The 23,629-nt window shown below is 36.2% G+C and overlaps 1 protein-coding gene, 2 non-coding genes and 3 pseudogenes across 4 annotated transcripts; 5 read left to right on the top strand and 1 right to left on the bottom strand.

Moving 5' to 3' along the window:
• Window positions 1–943: 943 nt before the first annotated feature.
• LOC126018472 (hemoglobin subunit epsilon-like) lies at window positions 944–1,597 on the top strand (annotated as a pseudogene).
• Window positions 1,598–2,138: 541 nt separating this feature from the next.
• Window positions 2,139–2,240, top strand: LOC126019913 (U6 spliceosomal RNA). Its single transcript, XR_007499522.1, has one exon. It is a non-coding gene; the product is annotated as a U6 spliceosomal RNA (small nuclear RNA).
• Window positions 2,241–4,782: 2,542 nt separating this feature from the next.
• LOC126018339 (hemoglobin subunit epsilon-like) lies at window positions 4,783–6,144 on the top strand (annotated as a pseudogene).
• A 2,747-nt stretch (window positions 6,145–8,891) lies between these two features.
• LOC126018338 (hemoglobin subunit epsilon-like) lies at window positions 8,892–10,229 on the top strand (annotated as a pseudogene).
• A 1,530-nt stretch (window positions 10,230–11,759) lies between these two features.
• On the bottom strand, window positions 11,760–11,863 carry LOC126019879 (U6 spliceosomal RNA). The gene has a single exon (XR_007499495.1). It is a non-coding gene; the product is annotated as a U6 spliceosomal RNA (small nuclear RNA).
• A 4,537-nt stretch (window positions 11,864–16,400) lies between these two features.
• Window positions 16,401–23,286, top strand: HBB (hemoglobin subunit beta). Of its 2 annotated transcripts, XM_049780460.1 has the most exons (4): window positions 16,401–16,552; window positions 16,665–16,887; window positions 17,560–17,643; window positions 23,113–23,286. In XM_049780460.1, the coding sequence occupies exons 1-4, from the start codon at window positions 16,461–16,463 to the stop codon at window positions 23,155–23,157; spliced, it is 444 nt and encodes a 147-aa protein (XP_049636417.1). In that variant the 5' UTR covers window positions 16,401–16,460; the 3' UTR covers window positions 23,158–23,286. The 2 variants fall into 2 exon arrangements, with proteins under 2 accessions (XP_049636417.1, XP_049636418.1); XM_049780461.1 differs by lacking the exons at window positions 16,401–16,552; window positions 16,665–16,887; window positions 17,560–17,643 and adding exons at window positions 21,899–22,025; window positions 22,138–22,360 and having other exon boundaries at window positions 23,029–23,286.
• The last annotated feature ends 343 nt before the right edge of the window (window positions 23,287–23,629 follow it).

Below are 23,629 nucleotides of genomic sequence, written 5' to 3'. Positions count from 1 at the left end.
GGTGGTGGGAATGTAGCACTGGTGAAGGGGTGTCTTTTTTACATTACTGAAACCTAATCACAATCATGTTTATAATCAAGGTGTTAAATAAAGATAGTAAAAAATGAAATTGAAACTTTAGTGATTGATTTATTATGTAATTTATAAATGCTAATAAAATTATTACTCAGAAAAAAAGAAGTATAAATAAAAAATAGAGCTCTGGGAAATCTTAATAGTTTGCCTTGCAATCACAAAGATATAAATATAAAGAGGGATTCCAATAAGCACAAAATGAAGCTTATTCTGTCTGTCTGTCCTATGTAAAAGTCATTGTCAGTTAATATGCTTTTAGACTGAATTCTTGGTCTTAGGGATCCCTTGATAGTCTGTTTAGCTTATTTTTTATAGATAACTAATAATCGTGTTAGTTTACTCCACAGAAGAACAAAAAAAAAACTGCTAAGATTCTCTGCAAAGATTGTCTTTAATTTTATGTTCTTATACAATCCCATGCTTATTCATTACCAACATTAACTTAATTAAAACTGTTTCTTTTAGAACTTTGCCTATCTTGAGCAAACCCTTCTCTACGGAGCTTTTCTGGAGAAGGAAAATAAGGAAGGAGGATATAAGAATGATGGAAAACTTGTTGAGAGAATATAGAAAGCAGGAAATGAATGGAACAATGTGTGAAGGGAGAGAATTCAACAAAGGAGAAATGCCACAAGGCCAAACCCACTTTACCACACACATACTGTATTTTACTCATCTCTGACCCTTTGCTCTCCTGACTCTGCCCTTGAAGGACACAACTCTGTCTTGACCAATGACTTCAGAAGATAAGGCGGAAAGGAGGGCCACACAGTCTTCGGTACAGAATAAAAGCCCACAGTTTCCAGCAGTAGCCTACACCGCCTTCTGACACTTCTCTGAGAACTCCTAAGTTTACAGACTGGACATCATGGTGCATTTTACCAGCGAGGGGAAGAAAGCTGTCACTAGCCTGTGGTGTAAAGTGAATGTGGAAGAGGCTGCTGCTGAAGTCCTGGGAAGGTAAGAAATGGGATATTGGTGAATGGAAGAAGATGGCAGTCTGGAAAACTAAGGTGAAAGAGTCTTTAAGATTTTTGAGGTGTATCTTATTTTCCATTTTTCTTTTTTTTTTTTTTTTTTGTGGTTTTTGGGTCACACCCGGCAGCGCTCAGGGGTTATTCCTGGCTCCATGCTCAGAAATTCTCCTGGCAGGCACGGGGGACCATATGGGACACCGGGATTCGAACTGATGACCTCCTGCATGAAAGGCAAACACCTTACCTCCATGCTATCTCTCCGGGCCCGGTTTTCCATTTTTCAATGGCTCTGTTTCTTAGGGTCATGGTTATTTACCCTTGGACCCAGAGGTTCTTTGACAGTTTTGGCAACCTGTCTCTCTCGCTGCTGTCATGGGCAACCCCAAGGACAAAGCCCATGGTAAGAATGTGCTGACTTCCTTTGCAGAAGCTGTTGAGGACATGAATAACCTGAAGAGTATCTTTGCTGAGCTGAGTGAGGTGCACAAGACAAACTGCATGTGGATCCTGAGAACTTCAAGGTGTGTTCAGGAAGGCATTCTTAATGCTCATTTTTGCTTTTACCTTGAGACATAACTGGAATTGAACCTCAATTGGAAAACCTAACAAAGGTATGAGAAATCAAAGATCAGGCTTGGAAGGAAGAGTTATATTGGACATAAGCATAAACACCTATTTCTGGACTAGTGACAGGAAAATACTACTTTAGTAGACTGAATTGTCTTATAATTTTTAAGAACATTGTTAGAAACATATGTTTTAATGATAGAATATAATATAAGACAGGAGTAAACTCTGAGCGCTGTCAGGTATGACCCCCACCCCAAGAAAAAGAAAAAATAATGAATAGTATAAGGGAATAGAAGTTATGCTTGAAAAATAATGGAACTGGGCTTTTAGTAGATGAAGGCTTGATTCAATGAAGGAAAATGTTATAATATATGTAGTTAAAATTATTAAAATATATAAAGAAGATTGAGGGACAATTTGTTATCAAAAATAAACTTACATAACTGAAACCTAAGCACAATCATGTTTGTAATCAAGGTGTTTAAATAAAGTATTACATAAAAAAAGAAATTGAGTGCTTGCTTCAGCAAGACATATACTAAAATTGGAACAATACAGAGATTGGCATGGCCCCTGCACAAGGATGACATGCAAATTCGTGAAGTGTTCCATATTAAAAAAAAAGGAAAAGAAATTGAAATTTTGGTGATTTATTCACTATGTAATTAATAAATGCTAATATAATTATTACTCAGAAAAAAGTAGTGTAAATAAAAAAAGAGAGCTCAAGAAAATCTCTCCAAAGTAATTAGTTTGCCTTACAATCACAAAGAAAAAAAAGCAGGATTCCTGGAAGCACAAAATGAATCTTATTCTGTCTGTCTTATGTAAAAATTATAGTTAATATGCTTTTAGATTGATTTCATGGTCTTAGGGATCCCTTGATAGTCTGTTTAGCTTATTTTTTCCATAGGCAACTAATAATCATCGTTAGTTTATGCCATAGAAGATCAAAAAAGATTAAGATTATCTGTCCAAGATTGTCGTTACTTATCTGTTCTTATACAATCCCATGCTAGAATGAAGAATCAAACCACAAATGGCCTTTAAATTGCAGTCCAAAGAAAAAAAAATCCAAAACCATTTTGTCTGCAAATTGGTGAAAAGTGGCACTTAAGATTTGGAATAAAATTGTTAATTGTTAATACTTGATGCCTTACATTTCTGTTAGCCAAAAGCTCTTAAAACTCTTAAGCCAGGCAGTAAATACTACAGTACTGCTGAGTATTTGTAGAATTGTTACATTTGATAATAAAATCTGCCTGTTTAATCTACAAAAATGTGCTTGACAAAGAGTGCTGACTGACACATAGAAGGATGGATGGAACTCTTATCCACTGCTGGTGGGACTGCCATCTAGCCCAACCTTCATGGAAAGCAATATGAAGATTCCTCCCCAAACTGGAAATTGAGCTCCCTTTTGATCCAGCTATACCACTCCTAGGGATATACCCTAGAAACACAAGAATACAATACAGGGGCCTGACATATAGCATGGAGGTAAGGTGTTTGCTTTTCATGCAGAAGGTCACTGGTTCGAAACCTGGCATCCCATATGGTCCCATGAGTCTGCCAGGATTGATTTCTGAACATAGAGCCAGGAGTAAACCCTGAGGCTGCTGGGTGTGACCCAAAAACAAAAACAAAAAACAAACAAACAAAAAAAAGAATGCTATATAAAAGTTTCTTCCTCACACCTATATTTATTGCAACACTATTCACAATAGCCAGACTCTGGAAAAAACCAAGATGCCCTTCAACAGATGAATGGCTAAAGAAACTGTGGTATATATATATATATATATATATATATATATATATATATATATATATATATATATATATATATATATGCAATGGAATATTCTGCAGCCATCAGGAGATATGAAGTTATGTAATTTTCCTATACATGAATGTACATGGAATCTATCATGCTGAGTGAAATAAGTCAAAGGGAGTGAGATAGACACAGAATAGTCTCACTCATCTATAGATTTTAAGAAAAATGAAAGATATTTTTTCAACAATCCTCAGAGACAAAGAGAGGAGGGCTAGAATTTCCAGCTCACTTCATGATTCTCACCACAAAGAGTGGTGGGTGCAGTTAGAGAAATAACTACACTGAGAACGTCATAACCATGTGAATGAATGAGGGAACTGGAAAGCCTGTCTAGAGTATAGGTGGGGGTGGGGTGAGATGGAGGGAAATTTGGGACATTGGTGGTGGGAATGTTGCACTGGTGAAGGGATATGTTCTTTATATGACTGACCTAATCACAATCATGTTTGTAATCAAGATGTTTAAATAAAGATATTAAAAAATTGAAAGTTTAGTGATTTATTCACTATGTAATTTATAAATGCTAATAAAATTATTACTCAGAAAAAAAAGAAGTATAAAAAAAAGAGAGCTAAGAAAAATCTCTCTAAAGTAATTAGTTTGCCTTGCAATCACAAAGAAGTAAATATAAAGAGGGATTCCAGGAAGCACAAAATGAAGCTTATTCTGCCTGTCTGTCCTACGTAAAAATCATTGTTAGTTAATATACTTTTAGACTGAATTCATGGTCTTAGGATTCCTTGATAGTCTGTTTAGCTTATTTTTTCCATAGACAACTAATAATCGTGGTTAATTTACACTACAAGGGAACAAAAAAACTGCTAAGATTCTATGTCAAAGATTGTCTTTACTTATCCCTTCTTATACAATCCCATGCTTATTCATTACCAACATTAACCCAATTAAAACCTTTTCTTTTACCATTTTTTCTATCTTGAGCAGATCCCTTCTCTAAGGAGCTTTTCTGGAGAAGCAAAATAAGGAAGGAGGATATAATAGTAATGGAAAAACATGTTGAGAGAAGATAAAAATCAGGAAATGAATGGAATCAATGTGTGAGCGGAGAGAATTCAACAAAGGAGAAATGCCACAAGGCCAAACACACTTTATCACACACTTACTATATTTTCCTCATTGCTGACCCTTGCTCACCTGACTCTGCCCTTAAAGGAGACAACTCTGCCTTGACTAATGATTTCAGAAGATAAGGCAGAAAGGGAGGCCATACAGTCTTCGGTACAGAATAAAAGCCCACAAGTTCCAGCAGTAGCACATACCTCCTTCAGACACTTCGCTGAGAACTCCCAAGTTCACAGCCCGGACATCATGGTGCATTTTACCAGCGAGGAGAAGAAAGCTGTCACTAGCCTGTGGTGCAAAGTGAATGTGGAAGAGGTTGGTGCTGAAGTTTTGGGAAGGTAAGAACTGGGATATTGGTGAATGGAACAACATGGCTGTTTGGAAAACTAAGGTGAAGGATTCTTTAAGATTTTTGAGTTGTATCTTATTTTCTATTTTTCTATGTCTGTTTCTTAGACTCCTGTTTGTCTACCTTGGACTCAGAGGTTCTTTGACAGCTTTGGCAACTTGTCTTCTCCCTCTGCCTTCATGGGTAACCCCAAGGTCAAAGACCATGGCACGAAGGTGCTGACTTCCTTTGGAGAAGCTGTTAAAGACATGGATAACCTCAAGAGTACCTTTGCTAAGCTGATTGAGCTGCATTGTGACAAACTGCATGTGGATCCTGAGAACTTCAGGGTAAGTTCAGGAAGGCATTCTTAATGCTCATTTTTGCTTTTTTTCTTGAGACATAAATGGAATTGAACCTTAATTGAAAAGCCTAAACATGATATGAGAAATCAAAGATCAGACTTGGAAGGAAGGGTTATATTGGACATAACCAAAAACATCTACTTCTGGACTAGTGACAGGAAAATACTACTTTAGTAGTTTGAATTAACTTACAATTTTGAAGAACTTTGTTAGAAATATATGTGTTAATAATAGAGAATAGTATAAGAGAATAGAAGTTGTGCTTAAGAAATAATGGAACTGGGCTTTTAGGAGATAAAGACTTGATTCAAAGAAGAAAAATGTTATAATATATGTAGTTAAATTCATTAAAAGATATAAAGAATATTGAGAGACAATTAGTTTTAAAATATACTTTTATAAAATATGTTCAATTTCCTGTCAATAATGTGACAGTAGAGGCAGATTTCTGTATCGACTGAAGTTCAAGTAAATTACACTGAAAATATGCCTCCTGAATTTACGATGACAAAATTAGCCAAATGGGAGACTGAAAGAAAATAAAAATGGTGACATAGGAGAGAATATTCGGTTACAAGTAGACAGAATACTGAATGGAGTTCTCAGAGACTTAATTTAAATTTAAGAAAGAGCCTATTCGATTCATTGGATAAATTCAAAACTTTGAATAATGTAAGGTGAATAGTATGGGATGAGGGTTATAAAGCTATTATTTTTTCTCACTTTTTTAAAAAAGTTCTTAATTTTCTGATTTTTTTTAATTTTTCTTTTCCCTAACAGCCCCTGGGAAATGTAGTGGTGATCGTTCTGGCTTCTCATTTTGGCAAGGAGTTCACCCCTGAAGTGCAGGCAGCTTGGCAGAAACTGGTGTCTGGTATTGTCACTGCTCTAACCCACAAGTATCACTGAGTCTTTGTTGAAGATCCCAAGTCCCATTTTTTCCCCAGTGTCCTCTTTCTGTGGGGAATGGGACTTGGTCTTTAGAACACAAGCTTTTGTTTAATAAAGTGCATTTTGTTCATTAATCAGAAATGAATATTGTATTATTTCCATTTTTTATTTGTGACTTACGGGGAAAATTGTTTTTGTGACTACAATGGTGTGAGACAAAGGAAGAAACAGGAATGGAAATGGTAGATTGTGGCTTTGAGAAGCAAACAGTGACACATAAGGGAAGTTAGAATTATGGTAAAATTCTGATGGGCCTGATATGTGTAAAGGTGGATACAAAGCAATGCCCCTTAAAAATGTGGTTGCCATGGGGGAGAGCTGGGTGCAGGGGTGCAGTTCACAGAAAGAACTTAATTCCCAACACATACCAGTTGTGCATAAGAAGCAGCAATGGCCACCCCCCCCCCAAGTGAAGCCGCTATGGTACTTAGTGATTTCTCATTTGAATTGAAACCTAATATTATGGCTTTGTTATATCATTCTTGCCTACTGTCTATTTTTCCTCACTGATCAATATTCCAGTGTACATATACATTCCACTGTCTTAATTCTTTATTTTTTTCAGATTTCTTAACTGTCATTGAAAAGTGGTAATGGGCTAGTTGGGCAGTCAGGGCTGGCATAACCTTTTTATTGTATTCATACTCAGATATACAATATGAAATGCCAACAGTGCTGCCTCATGTCACTTCCCAGAAAAAAGTGACTTAAGTGCACATTTTCTTTGACCTGCCTTGTTTCCCTTGACAGCACTGCCCTGCCATACCATGATGGCTGCTATTTTGATTTCCTTTGCTATTGCTTTGCTTTTTCATCCAGAATGAAGAATCAAACACAGAGCCCCTCTTCTACCACTGACCACAAATGACCCTTAAATTGCAGTCCAAAGAGAAAAAACTGAAAACTTTTTGTCTATAAATTGGTTAAAACTGGCACTTAAGGTTTGGAATAAAATCATTAATTGTTAATACTCGATGCCTTATGGTTCTGTTAGCCAAAAGCTCTTAAAACTCTTAATCCAGGAACTAAATCCCACAATACTGCTGAGTATTTGTAGAATTGTTATATTTGATAATAAAATTTGCCTGTTTAATATAAAAATGTGCTTGTCAAAGATAGCTAGACTAAACACAGAGAAGGATGGATGGAACACTTATCCACTGCTGGTGGAAATGTCATCCAGAATAACCTTTATGGAAAGCGACATGGAGATTCCTCCAAAAACTGGAAATTGAGCTCCTCTTCCATCCAGCTATACCACTCCTGAGGATATACCCTAGGAACACAAGAATACAACACAAAAACCCATTCCTAACACCTATATTTATTGCAGCACTATTCACAATAGCCAAGCTATGGAAACAAGATACCCTTCACCAGATGAATGGCTAAAGAAACTGTGGTACATATACACAATGGAATATTATGCAGCTGTCAGGAGAAATGAAGTCATGAAATTTTCCTATACATGGATGTACATGGAATTTATCATGCTGAGTGAAATAAGTCAGAGGGAAAGAGAGAGACACAGAATAGTCTCACTCATCTATGGGTTTTAAGAAAGATGGAAGACATTTTTTCAACAATCATCAGAGACAAAGAAAGTAGGGCTGGAACTTCCAGCTCATTTCATGAAGATCACCACAAAGAGTGGTGAGTGCATTTAGAGATATAAGTAAACTGAGAACTATCATAACCATGTGAATGAATGAGGGAACTGGAAAGCCTGTCTAGAGTACAGGTGGGGTGGAGTGGAGGGAGATTTGGGAAATTGATGGTGGGAATGTTGCACTGGTGAAGGGGGGTATTCTTTACATGACTGAAACCTAATCACAATCATGTTTTTAATCAAGGAGTTTAATAAAGATATTATTAAAAAATTGAAAGTTTAGTGATTTATTCACTATGTAATTTATAAATGCTGATAAAATTTTACTCAGAAAAAAAAGAAGTATAAATAAAAAAGAGAGCTCAGGGAAATCTCCCCAAAGTAACTAGTTTGCCTTGCAATCACAAAGAAATAAATATAAAGAGGGATTCAGGAGGCACAAAATGAAGTTTATTCTGTCTTTCTGTCCTATGTAAAAATCATTGTCAGTTAATGTACTTTTAGACTGAATTCATGATCTTTTGGATCCCTTGATAGTCTGTTTAGCTTATTTTATCCATAGACAATAATCGTGGTTAGTTTACTCCACAGAGGAAAAACAACGAAAAAAAAAAACTGCTAAGATTCTCTGTCAAAGTTTGTCTTTACTTTTCTGTTCTAATACAATCCCATGCTTATTCATTGCCAACATTAACCTAATTAAAACCGTTTATTTTTAGCACTATTCCTATCTTGAGCAGACCCCTAATGTAAGGAGGTTTTCTGGAGAAGGAAAATAAGGAAGGGGGAATATAATAGTGATGGAAAACATGTTGAGAGAAGATAGAAAGCAGGAAATGCATGGAACATTGTGTGAGGGGAAGAGGATTTAATGAAGGAAAAATGCCACAAGGCCTAACCTACTTTATCACAAATATTACTGTATTTTCCTCATTGCTGACCCTTTGCTCACCTGACTCCGTCTTGACCAATGACTTCAGAAGATATGGTGGTACAAGGGGAAAAACAGACTTAGGTATAGAATAAAAGCCCACAAGTTCCAGCAGTAGCACATACCTCTTTCTGACACTCTCTGAGAACTACCAAGTTCACACCTGACATCATGGTACATTTTACCAGCGAGGAGAAGAAAGCTATCACTAGCTTGTGGGGCAAAGTGAATGTGGAAGAGGCTGGTGCTGAAGTCCTGGGATGGTAAGAACTGGGATATTGGTGAACGGAGAAGATGGCAGAATGAGTCTGGGAAACTAAGGTGAAGGAGTCTTTAAGATTTTTGAGTTGTATCTTATTTTCCATTTTACTATGGCTCTGTTTCTTAGGGTCATGGTTGTCTACCCTTGGACTCAGAGGTTCTTTGAGAGTTTTGGCGACCTGTCCTCTCCTTCTGCTGTCATGGGTAACCCCAAGGTCAAAGCCATGGTGTGAAGGTGCTGACTTCCTTTGGAGAAGCTGTTAAGGACATGAATAACCTCAAGAGTACCTTTGCTAAGCTGAGTGAGCTGCACTGTGACAAACTGCATGTGGACCTGAGAACTTCAGGGTAAGTTCAGGAAGGCATTCTTAATGCTCATTTTTGCTCTTTTCCTTGAGACATAAATGGAATTGAACCTTTATTGGAAAGACGAACAAAGATATGAGAAATCATAGATTAGACTGGAAGGAAGGGTTGTATTGGACATAACCATAAACATCTACTTCTGGACTAGTGACAGGAAAATACTACTTTAGTAGACTGAATTGGCTTACAATTTTCAAGAACTTTATTAGAAATATATGTGTTAATAATAGAGAATAGTATAAGAGAATAGAATTTGTGCATAAAATTATGGAACTGGGCTTTTAGTAGTTGAAGACTTGATTCAAGGAAGGAAAATGTTATAAAAGATATAAAGATTTAGGGACTATTAGTTTAAAAAATATACTTCTGTAAAATATGTTCAATTTCCTGTCAATAATGTGACAGTAGAGGCAGATTTTTGTATTGACTTAAGTTCAAGAAAATTCACACTGAATAAAAGCCTCCTGAAATTATGATGACAAAATTAGCCAAATGTGAGACAGAAAGAAAACAATAATGATGACATAGGAGAAAATATTCGATCTCAAGTAGACGGAATACTAAATGGATTTCTCAGAAACTTAATTTAAATTTAAGAAAGAGCCTATTAGATTTATTAGATAAATTCAAAACTTTGAATAATGTAAGGTGAATAGGTATGGGATAATGGTTATAAATCTATTTTTTCTGCAATTTTTTAAAAAGTTCTTAATATTCTGAGTTTTTAATATTTTTTTTACCTAGCAGCTCCTGGGAAATGTATTGGTGGTCATTCTGGCTTCTAATTTTGGAAAGGATTTCACACCTGAAGTGCAGGCAGCTTGGCAGAAACTGGTGTCTGGTGTTGCCACTGCTCTGTCCCACAAGTACCACTGAGTCCTTGTTGAAGATCCCAAGCCCATTTTTTGTCCCCAGTGTCCTCTTTCTGTGGAGAATGGGAGTTGATATTTAGAACGCAAGCTTTTGTTTAATAAAGTGCATTTTAAAGTTTATCATCAATCAAAGTAACAGAATTTGATTCTAATAGCAGAAAAGAAGCACCAATATATATTGACCCCTCAAAAATATGAGTGCTTCTTTAAAGATATGAGGATAATTATTATATCCGGTGTGTGCATGTATGTGAGTGTGCATGCATATGTGTGTGGAAGAAAGATCTTAAGAAAACTAGCTTCCTGAGATTAACATGTGGATACAATAGACTATAAAAGAAAAATAAACCAAATTTATATCTCCTACTGGTAATATGCTGGTCTGGACAATGTATGACTCTCTGAAAGCAACCTCCCAAAAGTATGTTAGATTATGGAAGGAGGATTCTATGAAAAGTTGTCAAGTAAGGATTGAAGATAATGTGTGAAATATGCATAAACTTGAAACTAATAGAGGAAGAAGCAACATAGAGCAAACTTAACTCCCTTAGTTCAAAGACATTGCCAAAAAATCTTCTAAAACACTCATTATTGAACAAAGAGTTCAAGTGAGTTTTCTGACATAAATGCGTAGGCACATGTTACTAGCCAGGAACACTTGCCCATAGAATTCATTAGAAAATGATATAAATATTGAATTATCTAAATTACTAAATTCTTTTTTACTATTTTTAAATAGATACTGGGTTGGAGTGTTTTACTCCTATTTGCAAGAACTATGGAAGGGTGAACTTTATTTAAATCTTAGAAAAGTTGAAAGAGAAGAACTATTGATTCTTCTGCACTCCATGTAAACAACAGAAGTATGTCTCACATGACTATAAATACTTAATTCAATATCCAACCAATTATAATTATTTCTTTTTACTATCTCTTTTTGTTTGCTTGGCCACACACACCAGTGCTAAGGGGTGACTACTGGCTCTGCACTCAGAAATTACTCCTGGTCTGCTCTAAAATCCATATCGGATGCTGGGGATCAAACCTGGGTCAGTCTACCCCTGTGCTATTTCTCTGGCCCCTTATTATCATTCTTAATTCTTTTTGTTTTTGCTTTTGTTTTTTTTGGGGGGGATCACACCCGGCAGCGCTAAGGGGTTATCCTGGCTCTACACTCAGAAATCGCACTGGCAGACTCGGGGGACCATATATAGTACTGGGATTTGAACCACTGTCCTCTACATACAAGGCAAATGCCCTACCTCCATGCTATCTCTCTGGCCCCCCATTCTTAATTATTTTTTTTATTTTATTTTGTGTGTGTGTGTGTGTGTGTGTGTGTTGTTTTTTAGATCACACCCAGCAGCGCTCAGGGGTTACTCCTGGCTCTACGCTCAGAAATCGCCCCTGGCAGACAAGGGGGGGACCATACGGGATGCCAGGATTTGGACCACCATCCTTCTGCATGGAAGGCAAACGCCTTACCTCCACGCTATCTCGCCAGCCCCTCATTCTTAATTCTTTTTTTTTTCTTTTTAATATGGAACGCTTCACGAATTTGCGTGTCATCCTTGAGCAGGGGTCATGCTAATCTCTGTATCATTCCAATTTTACTATATGTGCTGCCGAAGCGAGCACTCATTCTTAATTCTTAATTCATCATTGTTTAGCAATAATGGTAGTGGAGAGGTTGAGATGTGAATTTCACAGTATGTTAGCAGATAAAATATCATGTCATAGTAGGTTAATATATATATATAATATGTTAACGCATAAAATATTAGACAAAATCATCTACCTTGCTGGGGCTCTTTTGACTTAATCAAACTCTGGTTAGTTACAACCACCACAGCTTGGATGTGAATTTTGTTAGTGTGTATTTTTGGCTGCACCCAGTGGTGGTAGGAAACTTTTCCCAGTTCAGGGCTTGGAAGTCCTGAACGTTTCAGGTATGCACAGAAGACCATATGGTCCTGGAAACTCCCAGATACCAGTGTGATTTTACTGCTGAGAAGACTACTCCTTCTAGTCCTGCGATAAGGTGAATTTGGAAATGAATGGGTGAATGATTCTGAAATGAAAAGTACCAGATTCTAGGACAGGTATAAGAAAGAATTCCAGAAATAAGGACTGATTTATTAGGGTTCTTACATATCCTGACTTACTATTTTGTCTGTGATTATGATTATATCATTGGCTCCCTTGAGTCAAAGAAAGATATATTTTTTATTTAGGAATTTGTCCCTTATTACTGTGATTTTTTTTGGCAATGCTAATATAAAGGTTCATGACAAGAAGTGTGCAAAAGTTTATTAACAGTACGTTTAAGCACATGTATGACCTCATAGGGCATCTTTTCTTATCTATGTGAACTTCAATATATTTAGCTGTATGTGAGAACTTTAAAGTGAATTCTTTTTGGGGAGGGGGCACAACAGGTGATGCTCAGGGGTTACTCCTTGCTCTGTGCTCAGAAATTGCTCCTGGAAGGCACAGGGGGACTATATGGAATGCCAGGATTCTAACCACTGTCTGTCCTGGATCAGATGCATGCAGGGTAAATGCCCTACTGCTGTGCTATCTTTCTGGCCCTTGGTCTAACTCTTTTTTTTTTTTTTTTGGTTTTTGGGTCACACCCGGCTGTGCTCAGGAGTTACTCCTGGCTGTCTGCTCAGAAATAGCTCCTGGCAGGCACGGGGGACCATATGGGACACCGGGATTCGAACCAACTACCTTTGGTCCTGGATGGGCTGCTTGCAAGGCAAACACCGCTGTGCTATCTCTCCGGGCCCTGGTCTAACTCTTGACTCTGAACTCAGAATCAAGAGTCTTCGAAAACTAATATTCCTGAAAAATTCATGCTGTGTAGAGCAATGGTCAAGATTTTTATTATTTTCTTAGTAAGTGCTTAGTATTTAACCTTTTATCTGGTACATTAGTACAATTGTTTTCTAGCATTCAGTTAGGTGGTTTACATTTTAGTTCACATTTCTTTAGCCATGCAGATACTTTCAAATTTTATGCACGGTCATTTGTTTGTATGTTGCCATTGTCTTTGCAAATAGTGAAAACACTTTTGATTGCATACAAACCTTACTATTAACTGTTCTAAGTTTGAAGAATGTGATTAAAATTTTGATGAGGATTGCAATAAATATATACCATAATTTAGGTAGGATGGTGTCTAAATTTTAAAAGATATATTTAAAAGTTTAGATAGTTAAAACAATTTTTTCCAAATTGTTGAACATTTTTTTGTAGAGGTATGAAGTGAAAATATTATAGTTTTAGTGAACTGGAAATAGTAAATTAATTTAAAAAACCTATCAAATTATTTCAAAATTCTACTAAGATTTTTACTTAAAATCACAAAATCAATTTGAAATTACTTGCAATCACACACATATTCTTTGCAGCATTATTAATTAATGTCAATATCTGTAAATAATTCAAGCTCCTAATAAAATATTATTGAATAAAGTTGTGGAATATATATACATATGTATACAATATATTCAGTTTTCAGAAATAATAAAATTCTTCTTGCCTTTTCTGTAACATGGGTGGAATTGGAGAGCAAATGTTCACTAAAATAAGTTAGAAGGGGAAAGACAAATACTAAATGTGTTATATAAATAATGTAGTCTTAGATTTTGTGGATTTTTATATATTTTATGAATTCTTAGATTTTTTAATTGAGATTACCAAAGAAATTAAGGAGAAAGATAAATAATTCCAAAGACTGTAGTGAAGAACTATAGATATCTTGATATTGGATATAATTTGGTAGAGTTATTTGTATAAGTATTTATTTTCTTAAAATTTATATTTATAAAAATATGGAATACAAAAATATGTAACTAATACAAACAAACTGTGGTAGGGCCAAAGTAGTATCAAAGTGGGTAAGGCATTTATTTGCCTTGCATATGGTCAAACTGGGTTCAATACCTGAAATCTCATATGGTCCTCCAAGACTGATATGAGTGGTTTCTGAACACAAAGCCAGGAGTAACCCTGAGAACCACCCAGTGTGGTTCCCCCAAATAAAAAAGAACTGGTATAGAAGCAAAAATGACTTTAGAATTCTATAAGAAGAAAACTGTTGTCCTAGGCTTTAAGGAAAGTGTGTTAGAAAAAAGGACATTTATTTATTATTTGGAAGATATTAGGACCATGCATAGTAGTGCTCAGGACTTAATTCTGTATCTATGCTCTGAGATGACTTTTGCTAGTGTTCAGGGACCATATGTGATATCAGGAATCAACCACAGGTCAGCCACATTCAAGTCAAGTATCCCGCTTGTTGTATTATTGTTCTAGCTCCTCTGGTTACTTTTAATCAAGCTTATGTTGTACAATTCATTTGTATTGCTGCTGGTGAAGTGGTTTTTTTTCTTTAGTACAGTGTAATATATCTTTAACTATGCCATGAATGACTTATTTTATTAAATTAAAACTATATAAAATATTGCTAATTAAAAATGAATCTTCATATCATATGCATTACAACATATGTGGATGAATCTGTATTCACAAACTTGCATTTATGTATTTCTTTAAGCATAGTTGCTACATCATATATTTCACATATATTTTGCTTTCTAAAATTATCAAATATTTTAAGTGCAATTACATTATTTTATATTTCCATCAGTAGAATATATAAAAACTGTTGTTGACCTGTTTTATTCCATGGTTTGGTGTTATAAGTCTCTCTCTCTTTTTTTTTTTTTTTTGGCTTTTGGGTCACACCCAGTGATGCTCAGGAGTTACTCCTGGCTATGAGCTCAGAAATTGTTCCTGGTTTGGGGATCATATGGGACACTAGTGGATAGAAACATGCTGCATGCAAGGCAAATGCCCTACTGCTGCACCACCCCTCCAGCCCCTCTCCTCTTCTAATTTAATATTTCACTCTCCTTTTCCTGATCTTAAATACTTCTCCTTTTCCCCTCCTTCTCTTCCTTCTTTCTTCCCCTCATTCATGTTGATCTCAAATTCTCAATTCATTTTTCTCCCTTTCCTTCCTTCTACCCTATCTCCCTTCCTTCCTTGCTTTCTTCCTTGCTTCCTTCCTCCCTGCCTTTCTCCCTTATTCCTCCATCCTTCCACCCTCTCTCCTTACTCCTTCTTTTCTTCTACCCTCCCACCCTTCCTTCCTTTATAGCTTTCTCTCCTTCTCCTTCCTTCCTTCCTTCCTTCCTTCCTTCCTTCCTTCCTTCCTTCCTTCCTTCCTTCCTTCCTTCCTTCCTTCCTTCCTTCCTTCCTTCCTTCCTTCCTTCCTATGTTCTGACATTTATTTTTATTGAGAAAAGAATGAAATATCTACTGAACCAAATTTCCTGGATCTGTGTCAAAATATTTTTATTCTGAGACACAGCAGTGAACAATCCTGCACTTTAAATGTCAAAAATAATTTGTCAGACTCAAAGTGACTGAATAAGCTAAACATTTTTTAAAATTTATTATCACATATGAAATTAGTTATACTTGTTTTTTTTTGGTTTTTGGGCCACACCCGGCGGTGCTCAGGGGTTACTCCTGGCTGTCTGCACCTTTGGTCCTGGATCGGCTGCTTGCAAGGCGAACGCCGCTGTGCTATCTCTCCGGGCCCTAGTTATACATTTTAAAAATTTTATTGTAAATAAAGATATGTGTTCTTATCACTAAAACAAAAATTCCCTTTGTAATCCACTCAACAAGAAACTCACTTTAGTATTTGTACAGAGAAATAAACTATTATAAATATCATCAATAAATAATTTTCAGTGACATAACAGGGAATCAAAAATTTTTTCCGAGAGCTCATTCATCAAAACAAAATGAAAACAACTTAAAATAAGGTCAAGTATCCATGAATTCCAGCCATTTAAAAACTATAGAGAGAAAAAATACTGGATGATTTATATAAAATATAGTCTATAATATTTAACAAAATATACACATGCTGAGACAGTTTATTTGTACAAAAACTTAAAAAGAAAAATTGTTAAATAATAAGACTTATAAATTAGAACAGCCTATCTTAGCACACTAACTATACTGCAGGAAAAGGGTGTAACTATCTGTTTTTACAAACCAATAAATTACTGGAACAACTTGGACCAATCTGCTCACAGCAAGAGAGAGGGCAGGGCCAGGACTGGGCATAAAATAAGGCTTAGAGTTAGCTTCTGCTTATACTTGCTTCTTGACACTTCTGTGTTCACGAGCAACCAAACAAACCACAACCATGGTGCATCTGAGTGGAGAGGAGAAGTCCTGTGTCACCGGCCTGTGGGGCAAGGTGAACGAAGATGAAGTCGGTGGTGAGGCCCTGGGCAGGTCAGTATGCAGCTTGCAAGGCAGCTTAAAGGGAATGCATGGCAGCTGGGCATGATCTGAGATTCAGACAGGTACTGACTCTCTCTGGGCTTTTCCTTCTTTCTCTCCTTAGGCTGCTGGTTGTCTACCCCTGGACCCAGAGGTTCTTTGACAGCTTCGGTGACCTGTCTTCTGCCTCTGCCGTCATGGGCAATCCTAAAGTGAAGGCCCATGGCAAGAAGGTGATCCACTCCTTGGGTGAAGGCATTGCCAATGTGGACAACCTCAAGGGCACCTTTGCTAAGCTGAGTGAGCTGCACTGTGACAAGCTGCACGTGGATCCTGAGAACTTCAGGGTGCGTTGGGTGTTCCACACTTTCCTTTACACAGTGCAATTTCTCTCTCATTTGTTTACTTTGTCATCTCAAATTTCCTTTTACATCATTATATGTCACTATTTATCTTCCAAATTTGTACAGTTTTCAATATTATTGTTTTTTCCTCACTGCTTGCTTTACTTTTTCTCAAACCTGCATACAGGGTCTTATCTTTCTGTTCACATTTCTATCTCAATTTCCATATTTCAAGTGGCATCTGATTTAATGTAAGCTAGCTCTCCTCTGCTATTCATAATGAAAAACTCTTATGGTACTTTATATGGGGGTTGGAATGCTTACTTAGAGAAAGGAAATTTAGGATATTGTTCTAGAGGGTAATGGCTTCAAAATTGAAGACTCCCTGAGATTTTATTGAGTCAAGTTGCAAGAGAAAAAGAAGCAAAGTGAATGCTGAAGCAGAAAAAAGAGAAGTTGAGATAGGGACATAAAATTGCTCAAATACAAATGAAGATCACAATGATCTGTCATTTTAGTCATCTAGTATAATGTTCTTTCTTGTTTATGGGACTAAGTTTGCAATGCATTATACTAGAGTATGGGCAGAAACTTCTGAATGTTGTCCAGTTTCTCAGAAGAAAAGCTTGATTCCTTATTATTCAGGTGTATTTTTTTCTCTGCTTCTTCCTACAGCTCCTGGGCAATGTGCTGGTGTGTGTGCTGGCACGCCACTTTGGCAAGGACTTCACCCCTCCCGTGCAGGCTGCCTTCCAGAAGGTTGTTGCTGGTGTGGCCAGTGCCCTGGCTCACAAGTACCATTAAGATCTTGGTCTCCTTCCTAGCGACCACTGCATCTCCTCATTTTCTCTTTTTGTGGAATCTATCTTCTGAACTGAAGAAATAAGCTCACCTTCATGGGTGTGGCCTCTGCATAATAAAGAACTTTCTGTTCACTGCTTGCTTCCTTTCCTTTATTTATTCTTGCGGAATGTGAAAACACGAAACACCTCAAAACAGGGAAATTTTGTGTCCTTTGTTCATAGGTCCACAATAATTTGTAAAGAAAAGCATCCACACAACGTAGTGGAAGGCACATCTACCTCAACAGAATACAGCTTGTAGTATAGAGGAAACTGGATTTACATTTACTCTATGTGGGCAATCACCTCTTTCAATTTAGTTTAGACTAACACTGTGATACCTTTATAACATTACTCATATATAATTGCCACAAAGTAGTAGAATTTAAAAAAATATAATCAGTTACATTCCATTTTGTGAACTTCCCTTATCTGCACAATACTAAATTCTGTAATATGTTCCTATTCTATAAAATAATCTTCCTCTCTCATTTGACCTCATACTTTCCCCAACAGGATTTCCTATGTCAGGGAAAATTTATAGTTCCGATATTGCTTTTGTTATCTCTCTTTACCTTGGCTGCAACTAAGTTTCCTAAAATTAGACTGTGGATATTTTTCCCATCCTTTTTTCCTTCAACCACTTTTACTGTTGTAATTTTCTTAAGCTTCATGTTATTCTCTATGCTGCTGTATAAACATTTCTGTTTATTTTCTACTACTAGATCAGTCTATTAGGTTTTAGTGTTTCTCTGTAGAGTAGTGGATTGTTAGTGAGTGAACTAGTCTGGGTGAATGAGTTCATAAATATTTATTTTAGAATTCCTAAGTTCATTGCATAAAATAAATGGAGAAGAGACTTATTAAGTTAAAAAAGAATAAAACTGATTTGGGGCTTTGTTATCTGAAGATGGGGAAGCTCTTGCATAAAAAATTTCAATATAGGCCTGGAGAGATAGCATGGAGGTAAGGCATTTGCCTAACATGCAGAAGGACTGTGGTTCGAATTCCAGCATCCCATATGGTCCCCAGAGCCTGCCAGGAGTGACCCCTGAGCGTTGCCCAGTATGACCCAAAAACAAACAAAAAAAATCAGTATGCCTTTCTTTAATTTTTTTGCCCTCCATTTGGGCAAAATGAATCTAAAAATGAATCTAAATTTAAAGTTATACCTAAATATTTAATAAAAAATTAAGAAAACATATAAATTGGGTAATCTCAAGCAAAAATAATAACTATATATGAGGTTCTGGGAGGGGAAAGGTCAAAGGATAAGCAAGAAATTTGTGTTTTCTTGTTATATTAAATTCTTTGTTAGTTTCTGTAAAAGTTAGAGTAAATTTAGTTTCCTAAATTAGCTTGCCATATTATTTAATAAATATATCAAGTGATTATTTTATTGTCTACCTATAATAATTATTTATATATGTTGTGCAATATTTTCCATATAACTAGTGTATACCTTTTAGAAAAAGAAATATATAGAAGATTAAGGTAAGGAAGTAAAGATCCGGGTAATAATGCAAAATAAGACAGTGTAATATTGTGGATATGTTTTCAAGAGCTTTAAAGTATTTTAACTCAATTTAATTTATAGAGTACTTAAACTATTTTCTGCGTTATGCATTTTTGAGCTTAAATGCAGTTTTTTGGGAATTGGACCTGGGAATAAATTCCTTATAGATATTTATAAATGATGACCAAATAAAATTCAAATTTTGCCCTAAAGAATAATTTCAAATTTATTGGCAAAAGACTGTCCTTTTTCTTCTTCAAGAATCAGTGAAGTAAATACAAAACAATAGTGAATAAAAACCTGGGCACCTGGAGAAAATATTAACATAAAAATTAATGAGATATTGGTTTTAATTTTTGAATATTGCAGTGCAGGATTTTTTAATATTGTGACTATGTTGAGTTATATATATGTATATATATATGTATATATATATATTACTTTTACAAAAAATAGACTTTAAAATATTTTGGATAGGGAATTACTCAGCAGTCTGGAGCCTGTTTTATGTCAAGACCTTAGTTTGATCCCTGACATGCAGGAAAAGTCCAGTACATAAGCAGGTATAACCCCAGTGGCTGTCAGCATGAATTGATCAGTACTACATTTGCTACCTGAGCACTTGTTAAACCCACATAACTGTTTCAAGTATCTCCAGGAGCAACCCCTTGAGTACTATTTGGGAGGCAAGTCTTCCAAAATAAATTTTAAAAATTATTTTGGCCCACATACAAGCTACTTTCTGTGTATTTTTCTGATTTCTTGTCTTTAAGGAGCACTTTCATTTTATTTTCTCATGAATTGAACTGAATTCTTGAAAGTGTGCTAAACTGAAATAACAAAATATTGTGCATGTGGGAGAATTTAATGATGACTGTACTTGACTGAGAATAGGTTGCTCAATATCCCAATGAGAGAAATTAAAATTGATCGCTGGAGACTTTACAATATATAGAGAGATGCTCATTGGCAGCAATTTTTGGACAAATGACATAGCCATAAATCTCAAAGGAATGTCATAATAATCTTGAAAGAAGTTAATGTTCACCCTCAGTTATATTCAGACAACCCATTTGAGTGCAGAGCAAAACAAATTAGGCAAAGTTGGTATACTAGGGTTGAAAAAGAAATCAATTTCTACTTATCTTATGAATTAAACTGTGTATTTATAGGTTTGATGTTTCTGTATGTGAATGTGTGTGTGTTTAGAGAGGAGTAGAGATGAGGTGGTTAGTGCTTTAAAGATGAAAAAAATATGTTAAAAATTAAGGTTATACTTCACCACTTCACAGGGTAGATAGACATAAGCCTACAGTGAAGGAAGTCACATCTATTTATAATTTTTAACGTAAAAAATTGAAAAAACTCTTTCTAGAAATAAAAATGTAGAAACTTTTTCCAGGGAAAGAATAAGTGAAAATGCATTCTGTACTCATGGATTATTCTTGGAAAAACTAGAGGATTATATGTGGTGCTGGAGAACAAACTAGTACCAATGTCCTGTAAAGTAAGTGCCTTTTACTCTAATATCTCTCTGGTTCTATGATGCTAACTGAGATTATATGGTGAAAAATGGAGTGACATAAATTTTACTTTTGATATTAAAATTAACAGAACTTAAGAAGATAGTTTTATGGGTGATAAAATTAAAACAAATAATATTTACACAGAAAACTTAAAGAAACAAATCAAGTAAAAATTTATTTATTTAAAATTGTATTTATTTATTAATTAAAACTTTATTTCTCTTACAAACAATTTGGAGGTTTCGTTGACTTTTTTGTTTTACTTATTTATTTTTCCCTATATTGTCAGATCCCATTTTCTTCAGTCTATGGACACCAACACCCAGCAGAGTACTATTTAATAAGAAACTTAATATATTTTGCATTTTTCAGCCAGCAAGTATATACCTTAATTAAATAAATATATATATTTTATAACCAGAACCAATTCTAGCCTAAAGGAAGGAAGCTATACTTAGAATTAAGTTAAAGGCATAATCGACAATATCCTGGTAATTGTTTTGGGGATATTCTGAAGAAAGAGAAGATTTATCTGTACATATTTTTGTGGGTGATGGTAAAGGGTAAGGATTTGTCATATTATAATGATGAGAGCTAGTTGTGGCTCTGGGTTCTGGTGCTGCTACTAGGAAGCTAAAAGGCCCATATAAATGGGAATTAGAGTGGTGAGCCAAGGTAAACTACGTGCGAAGATAATACCTTAAGTCATGTACTATTTCTTAGGTCCCAACCCATTCACATCTAAGTTCAAACAAAGTCAATGAAAACCTTCAAGTTTTTGAATCTCAAATCTTCAGTGTAAAATAAAAGAATTATAAAAAGCTATCTGTAAATTTAAGAAATGTAACTAATAACATTGAACATGTAAACTTGATAGGTCAGTTTGTTACCAATCAAGTTCACATGAAAAATACTTGAAGAGAGTAGAATGACTAAGGATATGAGGAGTGAGACTTCAGAGGCAGTACCAGTCACCCAAGGGCATGTGTGGTTGTCAAAGTCAGACCTCAGCCTCCTGAACCACACCCCAAATTTAGCCAATCTGCTCACAGGAAGAGAGAGGGCAGGGCCAGAATTGGGCATAAAATAAGGCTTAGAGTTAGCTTCTGTTTATACTTGCTTCTTGACACTTCTGTGTTCACGAGCAACCAAACAAACCACAACCATGGTGCATCTGAGTGGAGAGGAGAAGTCCTGTGTCACCGGCCTGTGGGGCAAGGTGAACGAAGATGAAGTCGGTGGTGAGGCCCTGGGCAGGTCAGTATGCAGCTTGCAAGGCAGCTTAAAGGGAATGCATGGCAGCTGGGCATGATCTGAGATTCAGACAGGTACTGACTCTCTCTGGGCTTTTCCTTCTTTCTCTCCTTAGGCTGCTGGTTGTCTACCCCTGGACCCAGAGGTTCTTTGACAGCTTCGGTGACCTGTCTTCTGCCTCTGCCGTCATGGGCAATCCTAAAGTGAAGGCCCATGGCAAGAAGGTGATCCACTCCTTGGGTGAAGGCATTGCCAATGTGGACAACCTCAAGGGCACCTTTGCTAAGCTGAGTGAGCTGCACTGTGACAAGCTGCACGTGGATCCTGAGAACTTCAGGGTGCGTTGGGTGTTCCACACTTTCTTTTACACAGTGCAATTTCTCTCTCATTTGTTTACTTTGTCATCTCAAATTTCCTTTTACATCATAATATGTCACTATTTATCTTCCAAATTTGTACAGTTATGTGACTTTTCAATATTATTGTTTTTTCCTCACTGCTTGCTTTACTTTTTCTCAAACCTGCATGCAAGGTCTTATCTTTTTGTTCACATTTATATCTCAATTTCCATATTTCAACTGGCATCTTATTTAATGTAAACTAGCTCTCCTCTGCTATTTATAATGAAGAAAATCTCTTATGGTACTTCATACGGGGGTTGGAATGCTTACTTAGAGAAAGGAAATTTAGGATATTGTTCTAGAGGGTAATGGCTTCAAAATTGAAGACTCCCTGGGATATTATAGTCAAGTCAGACTTGGCTATAAAAGTGATTGTCAAAAGGCTGAGTTGTAGGAAGAGGGAGTATAGACATTTGTTAAATCACAGGCATGTTATGTGTGTCATATATCCTATCAATTTTATTCATATTTGTTTTGTGGGTAACTTTTCAATGTATTAGAAAAACAACATATGGGTAGAAACACCTAAATGTAGTCCAGTTTCTCAGAAGAAAAATTTGATTCTATATTATTCATGTGTATTTTTCTTTGTGTTTCTCCCACAGCTCCTGGGCAATGTGTTGGTGTGTGTGCTGGCACGCCACTTTGGCAAGGACTTCACCCCTCCCGTGCAGGCTGCCTTCCAGAAGGTTGTTGCTGGTGTGGCCAGTGCCCTGGCTCACAAGTACCATTAAAGTCTTTACTCCTTCCCAAAGATCATGAATCTCCCCAACCCCCTTGCTGTGGAACCTCTCTTTTGAATTTGGGAAAATGTTAACCATCTCTAAAGATGAGGCTTCTGCATAATAAAGAAATTCAGCTCATCTTTCTGCTTCTTTTACTTATTTATTATTTCTTTTTTTTTTTTTTTTTTTTTTTTTGGTTTTTGGGCCACACCCGGCGGCGCTCAGGGGTTCCTCCTGGCTGTCTGCTCAGAAATAGCTCCTGGCAGGCACGGGGGACCGTATGGGACACCGGGATTCGAACCAACCACTTTTGGTCCTGGATCAGCTGTTTGCAAGGCAAACACCGCTGTGCTATCTCTCCGAGCCCTATTTATTATTTCTTAGGGTTTGGTAACAACTTTGAGTATTTAAAGAGTATACCTATCAATACTTTGGTGAAATTGCAAGGAGAATAACAAAATAAACATGTTAACATAGGGTA

Source organism: Suncus etruscus, chromosome 9, assembly GCF_024139225.1.
Source record: "Suncus etruscus isolate mSunEtr1 chromosome 9, mSunEtr1.pri.cur, whole genome shotgun sequence".
Lineage (NCBI taxonomy): Eukaryota > Metazoa > Chordata > Mammalia > Eulipotyphla > Soricidae > Suncus > Suncus etruscus.
The sequence above is the reverse complement of the archived record's forward strand: the minus strand, read 5'-3'. Positions and strand labels throughout refer to the sequence as shown.